This window comes from Halichoeres trimaculatus, unplaced genomic scaffold (genome assembly GCF_033239565.1).
Source record: "Halichoeres trimaculatus isolate MK-OKI-2021-1 unplaced genomic scaffold, fHalTri1.1 fHalTri1_scaffold_16, whole genome shotgun sequence".
In the NCBI taxonomy this organism is placed as follows: domain Eukaryota; kingdom Metazoa; phylum Chordata; class Actinopteri; order Labriformes; family Labridae; genus Halichoeres; species Halichoeres trimaculatus.
In genome coordinates this window covers 25,021,007-25,042,323 of record NW_027437194.1, presented here as the reverse complement: position 1 = coordinate 25,042,323, position 21,317 = coordinate 25,021,007, and the positions used below count along the sequence as shown (strand labels likewise).

Below are 21,317 nucleotides of genomic sequence, written 5' to 3'. Positions count from 1 at the left end.
GCACAGATAAGGGCTTCTTCCTTTAGGCTGAGCTTGAACCTGGAGCAGGGTGCAGCGCTGGCTTGGCAGCTGAGCAGTGCACTTGATGCAACACTTGTCTGGCGGCTAAGCGCTGGGCGGGTACTGGATACGGTGATGGCCTTGGGGCTAGGTGCGAAGTTAGTAATGGATGAGACATAGGCCTGGGGACTGGGCGTGAAGTCAGGACTACATGCAGCTCTTGACATGGGGGCCAACCACTGAGCCAGCACAGACTGGTACTTCCTCGTTGGGCCTGGCAGCTAAGAGGCGTGCCAGCACTGGATACAGCACATGTCTGGCAGATGAGCGCTGAGTCAGTACTAAATATGGGTCGGCGGTCTGCCAGCACTGGAAACAGTGCTGGTCTGGGGTTGAGGTGTAGGCCTGGATAAGGCTTTGATGTGGAAACCAGGCTTGGAGCTGGCACTGTGTGTGGCGTTGGATGGGGGGCCAACCACTGAGCCAGCACAGATTGGTGCTTATTTCTCAGGGCTGAGCTTGAAGCCTGACAGTCGAGCGCTGTGTTGGCACTGGATGAGGCGCCAGCACTAGATGAGGCACTGGCCCTGGAGCCGAGTGTGGAACAGAGTTGGCCAGGTCCTCTGGGCAAAGAGGACCAGAGCATGGCAGATGTTCTTGACGGCAATGTTTCTGTTGTCTCTTTGGGTCCCAGGAAAAATTGCTAGCCTGGTCCCACCCCAACGGGGCTCCCCATTCTGGCTTCCCACAGCCACTGATGCACATCTCAGCATAGATCAAAAACAACTTGTTTTCGAAAAAAAGTCCACACCAACATTGAAAAAACAAAAATTATTTATTGAACAAAATTCAAACGTTCAAAACTAGAAATCTAAATAATTTACAAACTCAAAATTAAGAAGAGATGGGGTATAGACACACAAGGGCAAACACACACAAGAATCACTAAAAAAGACAAGATTGACATAAACAATAAAGCGACACGTGACACTGACCACTGCAAGGGCACCCCCTACAGGCTGCATCTACATCTTCATCAAACCGGCATCACTCTGACCCTCAGTCAGGCGCTTGTGATGCTTGGTAGTTCTGGGCACTGTGAGGTGTCACTGGCACTGGGCCGTATGTCACCCGCCCAGCTCCTCCTCAGTCCCCTCAGATCTTGTCGCAGCTGCAGACTTTGTATTTGCCCACGCGCAAGGGTTATTTCCTGTGGATCCGTCTGTTCGGGATGCTCATTCTGCCCCCTACTGGGCACCCCAGGGGGTATTTTTTCTCTGTAGGGTTCTTCGTAGCAACGTTACGGCTACTCTCTCACAGGAGTTGCAGATCAGGTTGCAAACCCTTCCTGCCGCGGTGCCGTCTCTCCGTGCTGTCTCAGGTCTCTCCAAGCCTCAGTAACAAAACGTCAGGTCACTTACTGGTAACCGATCACAGTAAGTGGTGGTAATTGACCTTAGGCGAAGTGCCACCCGCCATAAATGCAAAAAGACGAAGAACCAAGTTAGCGCCGTGCATTGTGGGAAACGGTAAGCGAGGTTGACTGATCCGCTGCGTACGTCATACGTCATGCTTTCAAAAGCCTCCTTATCTTCCAGCAGTGCGAACTCATTTATCCAAATAACATCTCATATGGGAAACAAGCTGGTGATTTTAGGAACACACCAAACCTTTTCTCGTGGGATCTTCTTCTTGCCACAGTCTTTGCATTGCAAAGGAAACTTTGCACAGATTTCATCATGGGCCTAAAGAACAGAATATTAAAGAAATGAGATTAGTACTTCAGATCTATTTATGTTGGACTAAACTTTCCACAAGCTTTTTGCTGCTCCTTACCTTGATGTCTTTGAAGTGGAAGGTCATTTTGCAGTATTTACAGTTGAGGGTTCTGGCCTCACACTCTCTCTCATTGTGCCTGTCCTTCTCCGTTCGAAGGATGGACATCTGGCAAGCCTCGCACTGCATCCGCTCAAACTCACAATGACCTTCATGTTGGAGCTGAAGGTGGGGGAAAGGTTTTTTTGTTATCAAGAAATTCTTCATTATGAATTACATGTCTCTTCATGGACCTGCAGTCATTGTGTACTATATAAAGGAATACAAAGGGAAAACGTTGGGCTTTGTGGTCCAACCTGTCACATAAAAGCTTTTGCCCTTGTGATCCCGGGCTTAGGTAAAGTAAACACACCCTTATTTGCCATGAAAATGAGAACACATGCAGTTCTGTTTGACACAACTTGACATATAACAATGGGCGGGTTGAAATGTGGAAAAACAAGCTATAATTTATGATCAGTGCGTGAGAGATGTTTTGACAACAAAGGGAAAAACATTGCTGACCTTTTTACATGACTAGGTAATTACATATCTACAGCTCAACCATGTTGAAGGATCTTTCGCTTTGCCTTCAATGCATGCACGCCAGGTAGCATGTTGTTTCCTGCATAGTCTCTATCATTTCCCATATCACAAAACTCGTAACGTAACCTTTAAAAAACCTAACCTTTCAAATATACATGCACAACAGTCTGAACAAGAATCTTCAAAAAGTACAAAACAGAATAAAAACACAATAACCGTCAAAATATAACTTTTTTTTAAAGCTGGCAAATATCTATTAATCCTTTTTTAAAAAAAGGAAACAATGTTTTTAAAAAATAGCGGGAAACGAAAGTGGCGTCAGTTGAAGGGTGGAGCCTGACCAGGAAGTTGAGTCTCTCTCACAGTTCAGCAAGCAGAGGCAGCAGAGCAGGAACCAAAAGGTAGGTCGCCCATTTTTCACTCTGACCGCTTATTTTTTTCTGACACACCACACGGCAAACACCAAACCACCACATTAGTTTGTTTATGAATCAGCACCAACAACATTCAAGTTCAACGCCTGCTGCTACCTCGCCTCTTACACATCCTGCTCCGTCTGATTTTCCGGCTTTGCCTAGCAAGCGTAGCGTAAAGGGCTCGCCAGGGACAGAACACACCACTTAGCGGGAAGATTAGCCACATGAGGCGTGTGAGAATCAAATACTGCAGCAATCATTAAGTGAGGGATGCGACAGCAGCGGATCCACTCTGATCCCGTGGTCACACTCAAGTCATGATCACATTTTTTATCCAATTTCTTCTTCTTTGTCTCAAGTTTTAAACTGAAGTGAAACAAAAACCATTCCATTGAAAAAGAAAAAAAAAGAAAAAGTGAACTTTCCTCTAATAAAAATAATAATAAGAATGATAAATATAATAAAAGACACCTATTAAAAGACCAAACAGCTTCTTTTATAACCACTATTCCTCTTTCACATGACTCCACCAAACAACAGCTGCTTTAAGGTCATGGTTTGTGGTTTTAAACCTGTCTTAACCAGTTTCTGTTTTATGTTTAAACACCTTGTCCTTTTACAACAGCTATATATCCTTTATCTACAAGGGAGTTATTTTCATGCGTGGGTTAGCCGACCAATCAGCTGCTAATCTGGTGTCAAGTCACCTTTTTAAACTGGGTGCTTTCCCACATGTTGCTCTGTAGTTGCAGGGACTTTCCAGCCCACGCATGCGCATTACTGTCAGCCACATTATAGTCAGCCACATTACTCACAGCTGAGGAAGTATGCAGTGCAGGGTAGCGTGCATGCTGAGTTTACCCTTGTACAGAAAAAAGCAGGGAACAGAAAGTAGAAGCACACAGAGAAGCCAAACTTGATGCCTCACCTCATACTCTTTAATGGAGCCTGTCCAGCTGCACCCTTCATTCAAACACCTAGCTGGAAGACTGGCTATCTCCCTGCCAGCTGCATTGTCAGGAAACGCCTTGAGGGTGAACAAAGAACAGACTCAGGATAAGCTCACTGACTCATAATAGCAGATTTGATAATGGATGTCTGGAAAGAGGGGAACTTCAGTCTCTGTTTAGTCAGACTTGTTCCTTTTAGACAGAGGGAAGTCAGATCACAAGGAAATGTCTCACAACACAACACTGTTGGCTTCATACTTCATAACTGACCTCAATGCTGTTGAGAATGGACTGGGGCTCCTCATAGATTTCCTCTTGGCGACATGCCTCACATGGTTTTGGCCCAGAGCTGACAAACAAAACAGGTTTGTAATGTTAGAGGAAGGGGAATTATAAAGGGTTAACCAGCAGCCACCAGTTCCTGCTGCGAAATTCAGAAAACAGGAAGACTACAGTCATTATCAGAGGCCTGCATTCATTTAGTGCCACGCACATGCTGCAATTCATGGGAAAAACACACTGCAGGGTTCAGGACAAAGATCGTCCTGACAATACAACAAAAAGTGTGAGAGGGAAAGAGAAAGAGTGATAGAGAAAGACAAAGAGTGATAGAGAAAGAGAAAGAGTGATAGAGAAAGAGAAAGAGTGAGGCAGTTGGTGGTAACATTCTTACATGTCAAGGACGTTTTTGAAGGCGTACAAAGTCCCCTTCAAGGTTATAATTTATGACTCATATGAGAAGCAGGGTGATAATTCACCATTTGAATTTCAGCCAAACACGTGGTGTAAAGACGCCCAACCACCAACGCCTCAGTTTAGAAGTTTAACAGTCGACTACTCTCATAGTCCCAAAGCCCCAAAGGCTGAAGACAGGGGCGCCTCCTCGCCTCCTTTCAATGTTGTTCGTTAAGTTAACAATTAACTCTGACACCATGGAGCCTGCCGCTTTGTGCCAACGCTCAACATCCATTATATCCAACCCTTTCAGTACTGATACTTCAAACAGACCCACCCTGTGAACATGCCAGCTCCATGTAGTGCCTGATCCAACCTGCTCTACCACATGGTCCATAACCGCCCCCCCAAATCCCTAAAACTCAACAAAAAGACAACAAATCTGCAGGATGTTGGAAAGAAGACAGGAAAGGTGGAGCCAGGAGAAGAAGGGCATGTTTGGGCTAGAGCTTATCACCCCTGAGTTAGTTTGAAAAGCACAAACAGGCATGTAGAGACTTGTGCCTGATTAGGTTTCCTTGAAGAATTTATGAATGCTGGAGGCCATCCACTTCATGGTGCATCCCCAACCTGATGATAACCTCTAGGAGCGTTAATCCCCCACAGTCGGTTACTACAATTTGTAAATCTGTTTCCTGAAGATAATCCTTCCCATCCTCTGAGCATCTATTAGAGATGAAATGTTGTCCAGTACCCCAGTTAACATAAAGCTTTGTAACCACGATTCTGCAAAAAGAGTGACTAACCCAGGCATGGGCAAACTACGGCCCGGGGGCCACATGCGGCCCGTTAAACATTTTAGTCCGGCCAGCCGAACTTGAAAACATTAAATGAATAAATCTTGTTAAAGTTTGATTTCCCCTGCAATTCTGATGTTTTCTAAATAGAGAGTTCACATTTAATATCAAAATATCACACAAACAATTTTGACACAATCTTTTATTATTTTTTGTTTTTTCATTTTTAAAACCAGGACAGAAAAACCATGTTTTTCCGTTTTTCCGTAATTCCGTTTTGGTTTTAAAAGAGAAAAACAAAAAAACAAGTCCGTTTTTTTGTTTTTAGATTTTGTTTTGAAACAGAATAAAGAAAGAACGAACCATACACGGATTGAAAATCCCATTATAATTCCATTCTCTCATATTCTAATTTTAATTTCAAAACAAAATCAAAACAGCAAAAAATAGACCGTTACGTGTTTTCTGATTTTTGACTTGAAAACGAAAAATTAAATAACAAATCGTTATCTGTTTTCCGATTTTGGATTCTAAAACGGATATAGAATGAACGGATGATACCCTGATAACTACCAAAGCACTCCATCCATCTGCTCCTGGTCCTGCCCCTTTGTCAAATGTTAGAACCCATCGTGGCCCACCAATCAAAAAGTTTGCCCACCCCTGGACTAACCACGCAAAACAAACTCCATGTGAGCAAGATTTAGAATAACTCTGCTTGTTTGACGTCAAATTAAATCCAAGCTAGTTAGAAATCCTATTTTCCTTGAATCAACAAGAAGATTTATGCCACTTTCTGAACAGTGAGGTAGCCAATACATGGTAGCTTTCTCATTTCAGCTGTGAAACCCTCATACTCTTCAAAATGATTAAAAAGGCTCATGTTGTCAAAAAAAATGCTCATTGAAAAACAAGTTGAATAATTCATGAATAAAGGCTTTCACAACAAGCTGGACCCAATAAAAACTCATGATTTCACCCTGAGTCTTGCTATTTTAACCACAGGCTGACATGTACTCGACACTCCCATCTTAAGAGATGAGTCATCTGTTTGACTTGGACAAAAGAAAACAGGTGTAAACACAAATTAAAGCTCTAATTAAGTAAGTAAATATAAGAGTACACGTCAAATTACTTTATCAAAGAACAAACAGTCATGATTAGATAGCTTTTGATTGAGTCAGCAGGGCAACATCCTTGTTAGTCACTGAGTCAGAGTTGAGTCATGTAAGGTTGAGTATGCAAAAAGTGAGAGAAGAAGAGAGCCAAAGGTTTCAGGTTTGCATTCACTCATTCTTAAGTGGTCTGAGGACCCCTAGTGTACCTGGTGAGCTGTTTGAAGCAGTGCACACAGAAGCGGTGTCCACACTGAGCCTGAACAGGCTTCCTCAGGACCTGGAGACACTGCTGACATTTGTACTTATTCTCCATGGGCACTAACAGCACACTGAGCGGGATCCCTGGTAAAGAGTTTGTACATGTCAACGAGATCCGAGCCATTTTTCTCCATCAATCTGCTTCAAGATCCTGCGAAGGAATAAGACAAACAGCTGTTAGCAGCTGAAGAACACTGGGAAAAGTCAAGACAGCACTTCTTCATTAAAGCGCTACAGTCAGGTGTTTTAAACTGTGTCTGACACAGCACTTACACCAAACTCAGGTGTCAGCACATGGAAATTCAATAGCTGTGCACAAAAAGTGCTTCATAACATATACTCAAGCCAGCATGTGACTTCATGTGAGGTGAAAATATAAGCCTTGTTCATCAAAGTGAAACTCTTTGGCCTATTTGTCAGTCACAGGGAAATGCAAATTGCATCTTAACAGCTTTGGGTATATTTTCAACATATGGAAAGCTGTGGAGTCCACATTCAAACATGTATGCAAATAAAAACGAAGCATCAAATCTCTCAGCGCAGAAACCCCGCTCTACACAGCCGTGTAGCCGTGCAAAGCCTGAGATCATGTTTAGATAGAGACCCACAAAACAGGACTGATAAGTTAAACAGAAACGCAACACCACACACAGAGATGCTTATGAAAGCAGATGCTTATCAGGGAGTACTTCAACGGAAATTTCACACAAAGCTCTGATTACTTTTTTTAATCCTCTACTCATGACTGGTTTAATGAGTTTTGGTGCAGGACTTCGCCCACTTCCCGCCATGTTTCTTATCTCTCTGTAGCTGACCTATCACACAAAGCCTTAGTTTGTTCCACCCACGGCCTGAAAGAAACATCTTGATAAAGATTTGCTAAATCTGTCTAAGTGCCACACCTGTGGTGCCAAAACTTTGAATGTTCTTTATGTCTTAATTTCTTCTTCCTGGTGCCATCTAGAGGAAGACTGGAGAACTACTAATGGCGGCTTTGAGTCTCGTTTGGTTACGTTATGATGCAGTTTTTGAAACTTGTGTGTGGCTTAAATGGGATCACTGTATTGCAGCCACCTCACTTCTTAACTTCATTATAAAACCTGATGTTGCAAGCACAGGGGCATAAAACATTATTCTTCTGACCTCTGGAGCTACAACACAACAGCAAGTTTAACGATACAAAGGCTCACTCAGTTATCTTTTGCACTTTGGATCACAGTGATCAGGTCAACTTTTAACAAAGTTAAACGTTAAAGAAAAACTGCAAGACTCTCCTACCTGTTGTTAATGCAATACCATCATCACAACACAGCCAAAACTGCCTCAAATCTAACTAGAGAGCAAATTCTGTCTATTTCACCTTAAACGAAAGCTACCACAACCATCGCAGAAAACTTCACACCTCTAACCGCAGGGAATGCCAAGGTTTGAAAGGTGTTATCTATTAAAACACAACCCACAGCAGTAAGGAGCAGGATGACTGATAACTCCTCTAGGGCTGCAGCTATGGAATATTTTAGTATTCGAGTATTCTGCTGGAAATCCCATCCATTAATCGAGTAATCGGATAAAATACATTTTTGTTTCGTTAAAGAGCAGTTATTTATCAAATGAAATTTTTTCTCTTTAAGAAATAGAGTTTTCTGACACATCATGTCAATAAGAGCACTTGCTTTGGTAGCTCCAAAATTTGTAAACACACTTTGACACATTTTTTTTGTGCCTTGTACATCTCATCAAATGTTGCGGACCCAAATGGCACCCGTTTCGTAGAACGACCCATTAGTCTCCAAACTCCAGAAAAGAAGCTAGATTTGTTGCTAGTTGCTATTTTGTATAAGAGGTAGCATGAGGGGTCTGAAAACTCTCTTAATATGGCCTCAGCTCTATTTGAAATACCACTCTTTGATCTTTTTTAAAATTAAACGATTCCTCGAGGCAGAGAAAATTTCTCGAGTAATTTTTGTAATCGAGTACCTCGAATCATTCGAGGAATCGTTTCAGCTCTAAACTCCTAACAGGGCTTTTAGATTTTCAGACAAATAAAACAAGGTGAATTACATCTAATTGTTCTCCTGATTTTGATTTCAGTGTCTGAGCTGAACACAAAGAACATGTGCTGTAAGAAAGGATGAGTGCTCAGTGAAGAAACATGACCCACTGCCTCTGGTAGCCTACATGAATCATCAAGTCCCCAGAGCAGTTAACCACAGCATCCTGGACCAACCCCCCTCCATGAAAGCCCTCACCATCCATCAAAACCACCACACAAGACAACTGCCCCATCCATCCATTCATTATCTCAAACCACTTTTCCCTTCCACTGGGGGGCTGGAGCTAATCCCTGCTGTGATGAGGTGCCAGACTTTCACAGGACTAACATGCACAAACAGACAACCATCCTTACACACACACACCTAGGAGCATGAGAGTGAGCAATCCACCTGATGAGCATGTTTTTGGACTGTGGGAGGAAGCTGGACAGAGCCCACACCTGCATAGAGAGAACATCCAAACTCCACACAGAAAGACACTCTACTGGCCAGGGGTATCGAACCAGAAACCTTACTGCGGCGAGGCATCAGCACTAACACTACAAGACTTCCTGTGTTGTGTGTAGGCAAAAAGAAAGAAAACAGAAGCCTCTCCCTCTAGTTTCAGGAGATTTTCCCGCTCAATAAAAACCACATGATGCCACGAGAAGCCTTCATGATGTTTATCATGAGATTTTGATTAACACAAGTGAACATATGACCATCAATGCACTGCATTCACACAACGACCTTCTTACAGGCAGGGCCGGGTCTAGCCAGGCATGTGTGAGGGGGCAGCCACAAATGATGAGGGGGCATTGTGCTCCAGCACTTTTTACCATGTCTAACTGACAAATTCACTCACTAGGATGCTGGTACACTGAGCAAGTGCCTTGTAAAGTAGTGTCGTCTCAAATGCTTGGCACTTGTTTTATTGTAGTTATTGTTGTTAGACTAGGGCTGGGCGATATGGCCTCAGATCAATATCACGATATATTGAGCACCACACCTCGATAACGATAAATGGATGATAATTCTGATAATTCCCTATATTATTAGTACTATATTATTTACTTTATTCGTTTTCAACTTGTGAAAAGTAGGAAATAACTGACATCTCTTTAAAAAAAAAAAGTTTGCATTGCAGTTTTAAAAAAACAGGCAAGTTCCATAAACATTCAGAATTAAATAACGCATAACATTTTTTTTTGACACTTTTTTGGGGAAATCTTAATCACGTCCCAACTATACCCCAGTCCTATTTAAATAACGATCAGCCCCATATTAGCAATTAAGTATGTCACTACACAAAACATTATGAACGAGCTCCTTTGCTTCGCATTCAAACAACTGCTGCTGGTGCCCCGCTAGCAGCGCCCCTCCAGCAGATGAGGCTCTAGGCAACTGCCTTTACCGAGGGATAGCAGACAGCTATCCCTCACAGCGAGCCGGTGGCAGGCGGATGCACTGGGCAGAGCGAAAAGGGGAGATGGAGCGGAGGCGAGAAACATGACACGAGAAACAGCTTGATATATTTTATATTTGACGGGGCAAGCAAGACATTAAGGCATGAAGAAGTGGAGTGAAGGAGAGAGGCATGAGATAATAAAAATGTATTAAATATAATATATTTTGGGGGATTTAGTTTGAGGGGGCACAAAAATTATTTGAGGGGGCCAGGCCCCCTCTTGTCCCTGCGTAGACCCGGCCCTGCTTACAGGCACCATGTTTTCACAATTTGTCCTGTTATTCTCAAAAAAATACTAAACTATAAGTATAATGAAACTAATCATTTGAGTGTTACTTAAGATATTTTCAGAAACTCTTACCTTTTACAAATATGTTTTCTCTTTTTCTGTTTTAAAGTTTGAGATCTTTTTCATTTCAATTTTATATATCAAGTCCAAATTTCACACATCAGAGGGGTAAGTGAATCATCAAATTCTGGGGTTCACAAAAGGAATTTATTCTGACAAATCATGAGTCATAGTTTTACTCATACTCATTTCCAGTCATCTTTAGCCACTCAAAGTACTATCTACCTACCTGAACAACTGAACCCTGTCCAAATGTTCAAAGCAGGGGAGTGTGAGTTTCCTTTCTTTGTAAGAGCCAGAGGCCCTAAACATTTCACAACATCTCCTCGAGTAATTCTCAGAAACTTTGACGAAATGAGGCTGGCAGATATTTCATCACAACTGAGACATACACCAAACCTAGTAATTGCAGTTACTCCACTGGTGAGATTAGCACACACACACACACACACACACACACACACACACACACACACACACAGAATCATAAAAGATAAAATATCCAGCCCAACAAGTTCCCTGGGTTACAGAGAACAATTGAGCACAGTACAACCCAGACACCAGACTTTTGTTTGGCTTGTATATTGGAAACCTTAAGAGAAATGCAGCTATAAATACACTTATTAAACCAGGCAACCTCAAGAAAACACAATGCTGATTCTCTTTTGGCAAATAATACACTTCAAAAAAATGTAAAAAAAAAAAAAAAAAAAAAGACAGAGCAATGACTTGTAATGAGCCCCTAACTAAGTAGAAACAAAACTGAGCTCTGAAGACTGTCACACACTGTTTGAGCCAACTGGACTATTAGCTTCAAACCTCTTTAAAGACAAAAAACAAAATGATAAGTTTAAATTGACAGAAACATCCGGTTTGCTCGTACAACCAGCAGCTATCTGAAGTCACTAACACTTCCTCTCTCCCTACATGCTCGCCATTTTCCTCGTCTGGTTGTTAAAGCAGGCTGTTTCCAGACTCTGAACTTCTCACAGACACAGTGTGCAAACAAAACTTGAACATGTACTCACCGAGCTTGAAAAGCACTGGATTATCTCTAACAGGAAAAAAACCTAAGTAAGTATTTCTACGTCAGGTACTCCCCCTACATGTGACCGCCCACGCCTCAAGAGAATATACAGGCAGTCCTCCTGAACTTCAGTAACTTCATCCTCCTCTTCGTTGAGAGCCTGTGAAATCACACTTTGATGCAGACAGGATTTTGGTTGACTTACTACTGTTATTTTTTTCAAGCGTAAGCTAACATAACTTTTCGTATAAGGTAAAAGCTAAGTTGGACAAAGTGCGACAAACCTACTGCTAGCAAAACGAGTATTCACTGTTAAAATAGTGTCGTAGGAAAATATTAAACACATTAACTAACAAACCTTGTAGTCTTGGCAGTGTAAAGCATAAAAATAATTTGTCCGTTTCAGGGAAGGGCAGTTCAACCTTGTTTACTACGTTGTTCGCAGCGCGCTTATTTTTATGAACGGGGCAGTCCGGAGTTTCACGTCGAGCGCTGACCATAGGCGCTGACCGCTAACTCCTGGACTCCGCCCTGTCAGGGCTGCCCCGGAATAGGAAACTATGCGCATGTGCACTCACGTGACCATCTATACAATGTGGCTTGCACAATCTCTCCATAGGGTCAATCAGCGACAATTCAATTTGATCTCCAAAGGTATGACACGAAAAATTAGCACGTCGTTTGCAAATGACGGACGAGATATTTTTAGATCTCTGTTTCCGCTTTGGTGTCGATAAGAGCTAAGGTTTTAGCATACATAGCCATTGAAGACTCCACCTGAATGCCACATAACTAGCTTGAGCTGTCAGTAACAAGAAATCATGTCGGGAATCAGTTGATATTCGTGTTTGGGACAAGCTGCAGAAAATTACGTATATATACTTTACGTAAAAAATGGGTAAACTGGGTGGAAAATCGGTGCACTTTATTGTGATTAGCCTCGAAACAGCCACGTAAGATTAATCAACGTGGATCCACGTTGAGTAAAGGTGATTTTTCTCCCTTTACGCGTGACGCATATTTGTACTCCTCGTCACGGTTTCAGTACATCTCAGCATTTCTATCTACGTCAATATGCACATGATGTTTCTTTGCTCACCTGTCACCTAACATAACATTTACCTGAGTCTTTATCTCAGCAGTGGGTGCTCGTCTGCTGCACAACAGTGGGACTCTGTTAGCAGACAGCAGCTATGATGGGCTGTATCCTGGACATATCCATACGTCCCCGATCCAGAAAGCCCTGTTGGCCGTGGGGTCAGGGGTAGCTGCGCTCCAGGACCCGTACAGACATGGTGAGGTCTACGCATCAACACGGGGCTCAGGTTACGGTTCCCGGATCTCCCTTTGTCCCCATTCTTCTTTTGAACAATGTTATCTATTTCAACGCTTGTCAACCCCCATCTCGCATGTCACTAACCCACATTTTCACCTTTATCTCTGCCATAAAAACAAAAAAGTTCCCCAAAGTTGAGTCAGAACATTGAAAATAAATATGGAGATAGATCTTCTGACAGTGGTGCTCAAGAAGTCCCCTGGTGTTCCAGACTTCAAAAGTCCTTGAAACAGGGCCCCCATCTGGCTCTGTGGTTAAACAGCACACTCCATACACAGTAGAGTGGACCTCTACTGAGGGGGCAGCCAGGCTAGATTCCAAACAGAATCCCCTTGCTACACGTCTTTCCAGTTTCTTACTGTATTCATAATCCAAGCTCTCACAAAAAAGCCCAAAACTTACTAAAACACAAAATCCCTTAAGATGAAGTGTGTTTTTTTTGAAGAGGACTCTTTATATTTTGGGGGCTTGTAGAAACTATGAGATCTGCCATTCTGATCCAATCATAAATGCTTCAACAAATTATAGGCCTCACATGATCTTCAGCTGTGGACAAAATCCCAAAGCCTTTGGATTTTATTAGCAGATTCATTTTGTTGGAGAAACTCTTGAAGCTCTAAAAAATTTAAAAGCTCTTGTGATAAAATTCTCCTCTTCTCTCTGTACTCTGTACTCTCCTCCTCTTCACACTGTACTCAAATGACTGCATCAGTCCTTCACCCATCACCTCGTACTACAAATATTCAGATGACACTGCAATCCTGGCCCTCCTCAATGACAGCCACTCGATCACTGCCTATCATAACACAGTTATGCATTTCACGCAATGGTGCACAAACAATTACCTCAACATCAACGTAGGAAAAACAAAAGAACTGGTTTTCAACACACCCACCACCAGTCTCAATCCCATCACCATCAATGGTAACACAATAGAACAGGTCAGCAAATTCAAATATCTCAGACTCACCCTGGACAATAACTTATCCTTTGACCACCACATCACTGACATCCATAAATGCTCACAGGAGAGGCTACATGCTATTCGCACACTCAGTGCACTCTCTGTTGCCCCTCATTTTCTGTTATTAATGTACAAGAGCATCATCCAGCCCATTCTGGTGTACTGTTCTCCTGCTTTTTATAACATGCTGTCTGTCTCCAACAATAGTAAGCTCAATAAAATCACACACATAGCTTCAAAAATAATTCACACCCCAACACCCAGCATCTCAGAACTTAATGAAAAAGAGCATTAGCATGCCTCGGTAGAACAATAGCTGTGGACATAGAGCACCCCCTTAACATTCACTTTCAACTTCTGCCCTCTGGCCGCAGGTACAGAACACTGAAATGGAGAAGGGCTTGCTTTAACAAGAGCTTTGTACCATCTGCCATCTCCATCCTGAACAAGACAACCCAATGACCAATGGGTTGCAATGAAAAATGCGTGCTCTATGGTTTTCTATAGTTTTCTATAGTTTTCACATTACTTTACATTTAGTTTCTGTTTCCTTAACTGTGTTTGTTTGTTTTTTTCTTGTATAAGTCTTTCTTGTTTGGCAGGCTGTGAAAACGAATTTCCCAATTGAGACGATAAAGTTATCTATCTATCTGAATTATTGGATGAGCTCTATCTCAAGATTGTGCTTAGAAGAATAACTCATCAGAAATCTCTTATTTTCTTTGGACCTGGATGATTAATTTAATTAGGTGGCTTGTAGAGTAAGTGACAGTGAGAAGTGGCTGTGTGACTTCTAATCTTTCTACATCTATGACTCAAAATTCAAATAGAGAGCTGCTGTTGTATCAACTTTTCAGTGATCAAATGTTAAAACAGAGACCGGCAAGACCTGCCTCTTACTGTTAAAAGATTTTAATTTTGTTTTACATTCTCAGTAAAGTGATACTTGTGGGGACGGTACCTTGAGTTTCTCTTTCGCATAAGAAGAATGAGTTGTTCCCATGCTTTTAGTCTCTGAGGACAGGTGATACTGCAGAAATAGAAATGAGAAAAAGAACAAAACCCTGAAGGTTTCAGGGACAAAGAGATCACTGAAACCTGCCATTTCTAATTTATTTTAGGTGCTGCAGCTGTTTTCTACTTTTAATCTGTGGTACCACTAATCTCCTAATGTGCATGATCCTTCATACTTACACAGTTACTGTACAGACATCGTATTATCGGCTCAAAACTTCTTTTTTTTCTGTTGGTCAATCCAGTTTGTTGTTTTCAGCATGTTCTGTGGTTTCCTGTTAAAACCTCTAATTGAAAAACAGCAGCTGATACTTTTATAACAAAGCAAGCTTGAGATGTACAGACAGACTGTGTAAACTTTCCCTATAAAACCACAAAATGCCATCAAACAGCTGTTTCAAGAAGCTCACTCAGGCCCACAGACGTGATGAATAAACTGATCTTTATCTGTTAATTTGGGAAAACATCCCTTTACCCTTCCTAGGACATACTCGGACTGCTGGCTGACAGTTGTCCAGGAGACAGTCACAGACCCCCCTCCACAAGGAGGGTGAGATACTAAAGGTTACTGCTAAAGAAGCTGCTCACAGAGCGCTGGATCCAGACAGATTACCAGAAAGAGGAGTGGAAGGGAAAGGTTGAGGTGGAAAAAGATGCACAAGCGTCAGGGATAACCTCAGGAGGATTGTCAAGAAAAACCACACAAGTTCTTCTCTGGGCTAAAGAGGAGAAAAACTGGACTCTTCTCAGATTAAAGTCATTTTTCATTACCTTTGTGAATCAAGGACCCAGAGTCTGGAGGAAGAGAGGAGAGGCTCAGGATCCAAGCTGCTTGAAGTCCAGAGTTTCCACAGTCAGTGATGGTTTGGGGCGTCATGTCATCTGCTGCTCTTGATCCACTGTGTTTTCTGAAATCCAGAGTCAAAGCAGACGTTTACCAGGATATTTTAGAGCGCTTCATTCTTCCTTCTGCTGACAATCTTTATGGAGATGCTGATTTCGTTTTCCAGCAGGACTTGGCTCCTGACGTTACTGTGATTGATTAATTGGATCTGAATCCTGAGAACCTGAGGTATCACAGGGAAAGATGACCCAGTAACACAGAACCAAAGCAACCTGAGCTTCAACACCACAGCAGAGCTACAAGGCCAAAATTTTTTTTTTACTTGTTATTTGTTGAGATCCCTTTTTATTTGTTCAATGTAATATTTTGAGACTGAATTTGTTTTCATCAACTATAAGCCACAATTACCACAATCAAAGATATACATGCTAAAATACTTCAACAAAACCTATACAGAACAAGTAAGGCTTTTTGAATTGAATGACTGAAATAAATGAACTTTCCATTATACTCTAAAAACTTTAGATGTACCTCTGTATGATCAGTGTAGTAACTGTGAGACACTTTAAGTTGATGTTTGATGCTTTGTGCCTCTGTCCAGACATGGTTGCAGTACTCGGGGAAACCACAGGATATCTGGCGTTGATTAATCTCAGAGACAGGATGAGAAATGACCCTGAAGGTTATACCATCCTAACGTGAGTCATGTCTGAGCTCTTCAGAAAGGTTGTCATTTTTCAGAGCCTTAAAGTAGTGTTTTGTCTGTGGGTACAGAAACAGGATTTTGTCTAATTGCTGTTTTGCGTGCTTATTGCAGGGAAAGACCACGGATCAGACTGTCTACACTGGATCTGAACATGATGGCCTCCCTGCCGGATGGATCTTTTGGGAGAGAATACCTCCGTTTTCTGGAGGATAACGTGAGTGTCTACTGATGTCATGAGGATAAACAACAAACACAAGCTCTTGAAGTCTTCTCCTCTTGGTTTCTTTTTCATTCTTTCCTATGTTTTCACTTTCTCCACCTGTCAGCATGTGACCCCTGACTCCAGGGCTGAGGTCAAGTTTGTGGATGACGAGGAGCTTGCGTATGTCATGCAGCGTTACAGAGAGGTCCATGATCTGCTGCATACCTTGCTTGGCATGCCGACCAACATGCTGGGTGAGTCAGTATCACCCTAGATTAGATATCAGTAGATTTCAGGAGATGCTTCCTCAAATCTGTTTCTGTCCTGTGGGCTGTTCTGGTTTCAGCCAAATGACCTTTTGGCAAACCCATTTTCACTTTGTGTACACAAGAGAGACCGTCTGACTGTTTGGTTATTTTCCATACTGGACATGAACACAGTATTGCAAGTTTATATATTGAAGAATAAATATGTTTCACTAAAAACTTTGAAATTTTAGAACAAAACAAAATTATATGTACACTCCCCGGCCACTTTATGAGGTAGACCTTGCTAGTACCGTGTTGGACCCCTTTTGCCTTCTGAACTGCCTTAATCCTTCATGGTATAGATTCAGCAAGGTACTGGAAACATTTCTCAGAGAGTTTGGTCTATATTGACATGATAGCATCACACAGTTGCTGCAGATTTGTCGGCTGAACATCCATGATGAGAATCTCCCGTTCCACCACATCCCAAAGGTGCTCGGATTGAGATCTGGGGACTGTGGAGGTCATTTGAGTACAGGGAACTCATTGTCATGTTGAAGAAACCAGTCTGAGATGATTCCATCTTTATGACATGGAGCGTTATCCTGCTGGAAGTAGCCATCAGAAGATGGGTACACTGTGCTCATAAAGGGATGGACATGGTCAGCAACAATACTCAGGTAGGCTGTGGACTTTAAACCATGCTCAGTTGGTACTAAGGGGCCCAAAGTGAGCCAAGAAAATATCCCCCACACCATTACACCACCAGCAGCAGCAGCCTGAACCGTTGATACAAGGCAGGATGGATCCATGCTTTCATGTTGTTGATGCCAAATTCTGACCCTACCATCTGAATGTGCAGCAGAAATACAGACTCATCAGACCAGGCAACGTTTTTCCAATCTTCTATTGTCCAGTTTTGGTGTTGCTGTGTGAATTGTAGCCTCAGTTTCCTGTTCTTAGCTGACAGGAGGGTCACCCAGTGTGGTCTTCTGCTGCTGTAGCCCATCTGCCTCAAGGTTGGACGTGTTGTGTGTTCAGAGATGCTCTTCTGCAGACCTCGGTTGTAACCAGTGGTTGTTTGAGTTGTTGTTGCCTTTCTATCAGCTCCAACCAGTCTGTCAATTCTCCTCTGACCTCTGGCATCAGCAAGACATGTTGGCCCACAGAACTGCTGCTCACTGGATATTTTCTCTTTTTGGGACCATTCTCTGTAAACCCTAGAGATGGTTGTTTGTGAAAATCCCAGTAGATCAGCAGTTTCTGAAATACTCTGACCAATAACCATGCCACTTTCAAAGTCCCTTAAACCACCTTTCTTCCCCATTCTGATGCTCAGTTTGAACTGCAGCAGATCCTCTTGACCATGTCTACATGCCTAAATGCATTGAGTTGCTGACATGTGATTGGCTGATTAGAAATTTGAGTTAACAAGCAGTTGGCCAGGTGTGCCTAATAAAGTGGCCGGTGAGTGTATTACCACATGAACACTCACAAAAGTACCAAAAATTGGTACCCCTGAGTCCTGATGCCTTTTCCCAGGTACCAGGCATTGGTACCATATTGTTTCAAACGTGAAAGGTGCCCATCCCTACACAAAATAAACCAAAAAAATCTTGATTTCAGTTTTGTATCTGGATGACATGCACTATAAAGTTAATCTTTGGGGTTTTTTGAATTTTTTTTTTCTCCCATTTCTTCCTTACCTGTAATGCAGGAGGAAGTTCTAATATATTCTGCTCCATTTGCTCATTTAAACGTGTAATAGAAACAAATTCTTGCCTTTAGTTGAATTGTCACGTTTTTTGGGTCCATAGAGTGCCAGAGACCATAACCTGTATAATACACAGATGTAGTGTTTGTGATGTCACCCATTTGTTCCAGATACAGAGTTTTGACGCCCATTGTAAGTGGGTCCCATAATAGATAGATGAATTGAACTGAGCTTTGTTTGAGTGAGGATGAGGTACAGAGACAGGTCTTCAGCCTCTTTGCAGACAGCTACACGGTGTCCATCTGTTAGGAAAGTCATCATTCCCTTATATGGGTAAAACTGGTCAGTTTAAAAAAAAATTAAAATATCTATTTATTAAAAAAAAATCTTCCCTCAAACAGTGTCTGCTGAGCAAGAAATGTGCTCTAGAGTGGAAATCACTAAACATCAGCAGAGTTTGTGGTGTCTGGTGTTTCTGCTTTTGTAACCCATCCGTTAAGTTTTGTAACCCATCAGTTTAGTTTGTGCTTGATTTCAACCCCCCTGCTTTGATAAAACTCACTAGATTTCCTGTAATCCTCTTGCATTGAAAAATCATTGTATGTTTCTTTGTAATCGCTATCTAAATCAAACCAACTGTTCGATTTAAACACAGAAGACGTCACAGTTACAAACACTTTTAACAGTGTGCTTCTGACTGCTGTGATACCATTTTCACAAAAATTCTGTCATGTTTCAACTACTGTGACTATTTCTAGACGAGGCTAACAGCTGGAAACTTTACTGGACATAATTAAGATATTCTAGAAATGCTCTTATCAGCGGTATGTGATGAAACCAGCACACACTGAAATATTGTTACTTAAGATTGAACAACTTCTCAGAAAGTACAAAATTAAACTTCTCATAAGGAAACAAACCAAAATGTGCACTGAGATTGAAACTGCTTGCTTCTTTAATACTGTAAATCCCCAGAGTTTCTGATGCTGGTTGAGACAATGAATTAACACTTTGAGGTCTTTATCTAAACTCACTGACTTCTCTATCACATGCTTTAAACAGAATACATGTGACAGAAAAGTCAGTTCGACGGGAAGTTTGATATCAGTGACTCTGTTTTAGACCTGGATTAATTCAACCCTGATGTCTCACACTCAGATGTTTTTGTAGAGCTCAGCTGAGAAGAAATGACATAAATGTCAAACAGCTAAGAGAGAGCAGAGTAATATTAAGTCAGATCTGTCAGACCATCCCTCCAACATGGAACTCATTCCAAGCAGAAACTGCTGATTTTAAAAAGTTCAGTCTATGCAGAAGTGTTTAAAACTACAGATTATCAAGTGTCCACTTGAGGCTGGCTGCAGAAACACAAAAAAACCACAGACACACCCATTCAAAAGCTGATTTTCACAGCAGAAAAAAAAAATACAGCCTGGTCAAAAAAAAAATAAATCAGCTCACACTGTACAGTTTTTTAAGTAACTTGTTATTTTTCAAGATATTAAAAGTATTAAATTTTCTCCATTGGTTTGGCTCATTTATACTCTATATAAAAAAAAACAGACCATGACAGAGAGAGTTGAGATGGTTTCTCAATCCTTTAGCTGTACCGTTATCTGTAAATCTGAGAACAGAAAACCTTATGCTTAGTCAGCTCAGATTTTTCCCACATTATGGTATCCCAGCAGTCTTGTTTCACATTTTTTATTTCTGTTTTTGTGGAGAATTTCCTTAAATTTTGCTGACAGCGGAAGAAGAGGGAAAGTTTTGCTTAGTAGCAGAGTTTCATTGGAGAAGTCATTTGCTTTTCTCTTTTACCACATTTTAAAACCCCGTTTTTTGTCTCTTGCTGTTTGCTTTCCCTGCTGTGCTGTTTGTAGGTGAAGTGGCAGTGAAGTGGTTTGAGGCTGCTCAGACTGGACTCCCCATGTGTGCTCTTGGAGCTGTGTTGGGGCCACTTCGGCTCAATGCAAGGTACAAAATCCAAGATTGGTAAATAGGTTTTTGGTTTGGAATTAAATTTCTTGTCTTAGTAACTAAAGAAACTTTTACACATTGTCTTAATCACAGAGTTTTGTTTCTCTGTTGCAAACCTAGCAGATGATTCCTTCAGCCCACTGCAGACTTTATTAGTCATCTCTATTCTGTTATCTATGTCCTGTTTTATATTCAAATCCACTCTGCGCTGTGCCTCATTGTGAAACAGTCACCATTGTGTCTGTTACAGTGAACAAAGGCCCATAGTTTGCTTCCTTATAAGTTAATCATTCATCCTTCCTTGTTCTATGTGATAACTGCCTTGCATTTCTGGCAGGGGGTTGTGACACATTTACTAGAATCGCATTCCATCACTGTTTTAAAAAAAACCCTTGACTATGTTACTCTCTTTTATGACCTTCCCCTCAGCCGTTTACAGTCTCTCTTCACCTCTCTGGGACCCTGGGCCCTGCAGAACGGCCGGCGGTCCCGCTGCATCCTCAGCATCTTCTATGAGCGGCGATGGGAGCAGAGCCTGGAGGACCTGCGAGAGGAGCTCAACATAGAGCCTCCACCTGTCACACTAAGAGCTACGAATAAAGGAAGCACCTGAGAAGACAACCCCTGCACTGAGAGACTGAGGACAGGCACTTGACTTGTGAAATTTTAGAAAAAGAAGGTTGCTGAAGGATGTTGTCAAACCTTAACTTGTTCCTTTTCACAAATGTGTCTATTCATGTTTGAGTGAATTTGAAATAAACTGTATGAGATGTTTTTAACAGCGGGTCTGTTTTATTAGTCCCCATCATTTATTCTTCATTATAGACAAAAAAAGGGTTTATGAATTTTTAATAAAAACA

At 41.8% G+C, this 21,317-nt stretch overlaps 2 protein-coding genes across 5 annotated transcripts in view; one reads left to right on the top strand and one right to left on the bottom strand.

The window, feature by feature from the left end:
- traf2b (Tnf receptor-associated factor 2b) overlaps positions 1–15,558 on the bottom strand; it is a 23,627-nt gene extending 8,069 nt beyond the window's left edge. The window contains exons 1-6 of one of the 3 annotated variants that reach the window (XM_074689832.1): positions 15,538–15,558; positions 6,524–6,726; positions 3,998–4,076; positions 3,706–3,804; positions 1,837–1,998; positions 1,671–1,745 (exon numbers count right to left, since the gene is read on the bottom strand). In XM_074689832.1, coding sequence (XP_074545933.1) covers positions 1,671–1,745; positions 1,837–1,998; positions 3,706–3,804; positions 3,998–4,076; positions 6,524–6,699 — 591 coding nt within the window. In that variant the 5' untranslated portion in view covers positions 6,700–6,726; positions 15,538–15,558. Of the gene's footprint in view, positions 1–1,670; positions 1,746–1,836; positions 1,999–3,705; positions 3,805–3,997; positions 4,077–6,523; positions 6,727–11,453; positions 11,789–11,810; positions 11,950–15,537 lie in introns of those variants that run through there. The other 2 variants (XM_074689830.1, XM_074689831.1) reach the window with 2 other exon arrangements.
- Positions 12,010–21,317, top strand: coq4 (coenzyme Q4 homolog (S. cerevisiae)). 2 transcript variants are annotated; one of them, XM_074689833.1, is made up of 7 exons: positions 12,010–12,106; positions 12,592–12,747; positions 16,212–16,308; positions 16,428–16,530; positions 16,643–16,772; positions 20,361–20,454; positions 20,887–21,314. In XM_074689833.1, the coding sequence occupies exons 1-7, from the start codon at positions 12,013–12,015 to the stop codon at positions 21,068–21,070; spliced, it is 858 nt and encodes a 285-aa protein (XP_074545934.1). In that variant the 5' UTR covers positions 12,010–12,012; the 3' UTR covers positions 21,071–21,314. The 2 variants fall into 2 exon arrangements, with proteins under 2 accessions (XP_074545934.1, XP_074545935.1); XM_074689834.1 differs by having other exon boundaries at positions 12,011–12,106; positions 12,595–12,747; positions 20,887–21,317.

Bases quoted from the DNA above. Each gene is read 5' to 3' on its own strand.
- coq4 (XM_074689833.1), top strand. From the start codon at position 12,013: ATGCGCATGTGCACTCACGTGACCATCTATACAATGTGGCTTGCACAA. The intron at 12,748-16,211 runs GTGAGGTCTACG...GCCTCTGTCCAG, and splicing joins CCAGGACCCGTACAGACATG to ACATGGTTGCAGTACTCGGG. The intron at 16,773-20,360 runs GTGAGTCAGTAT...TGCTGTTTGTAG, and splicing joins CATGCCGACCAACATGCTGG to GTGAAGTGGCAGTGAAGTGG.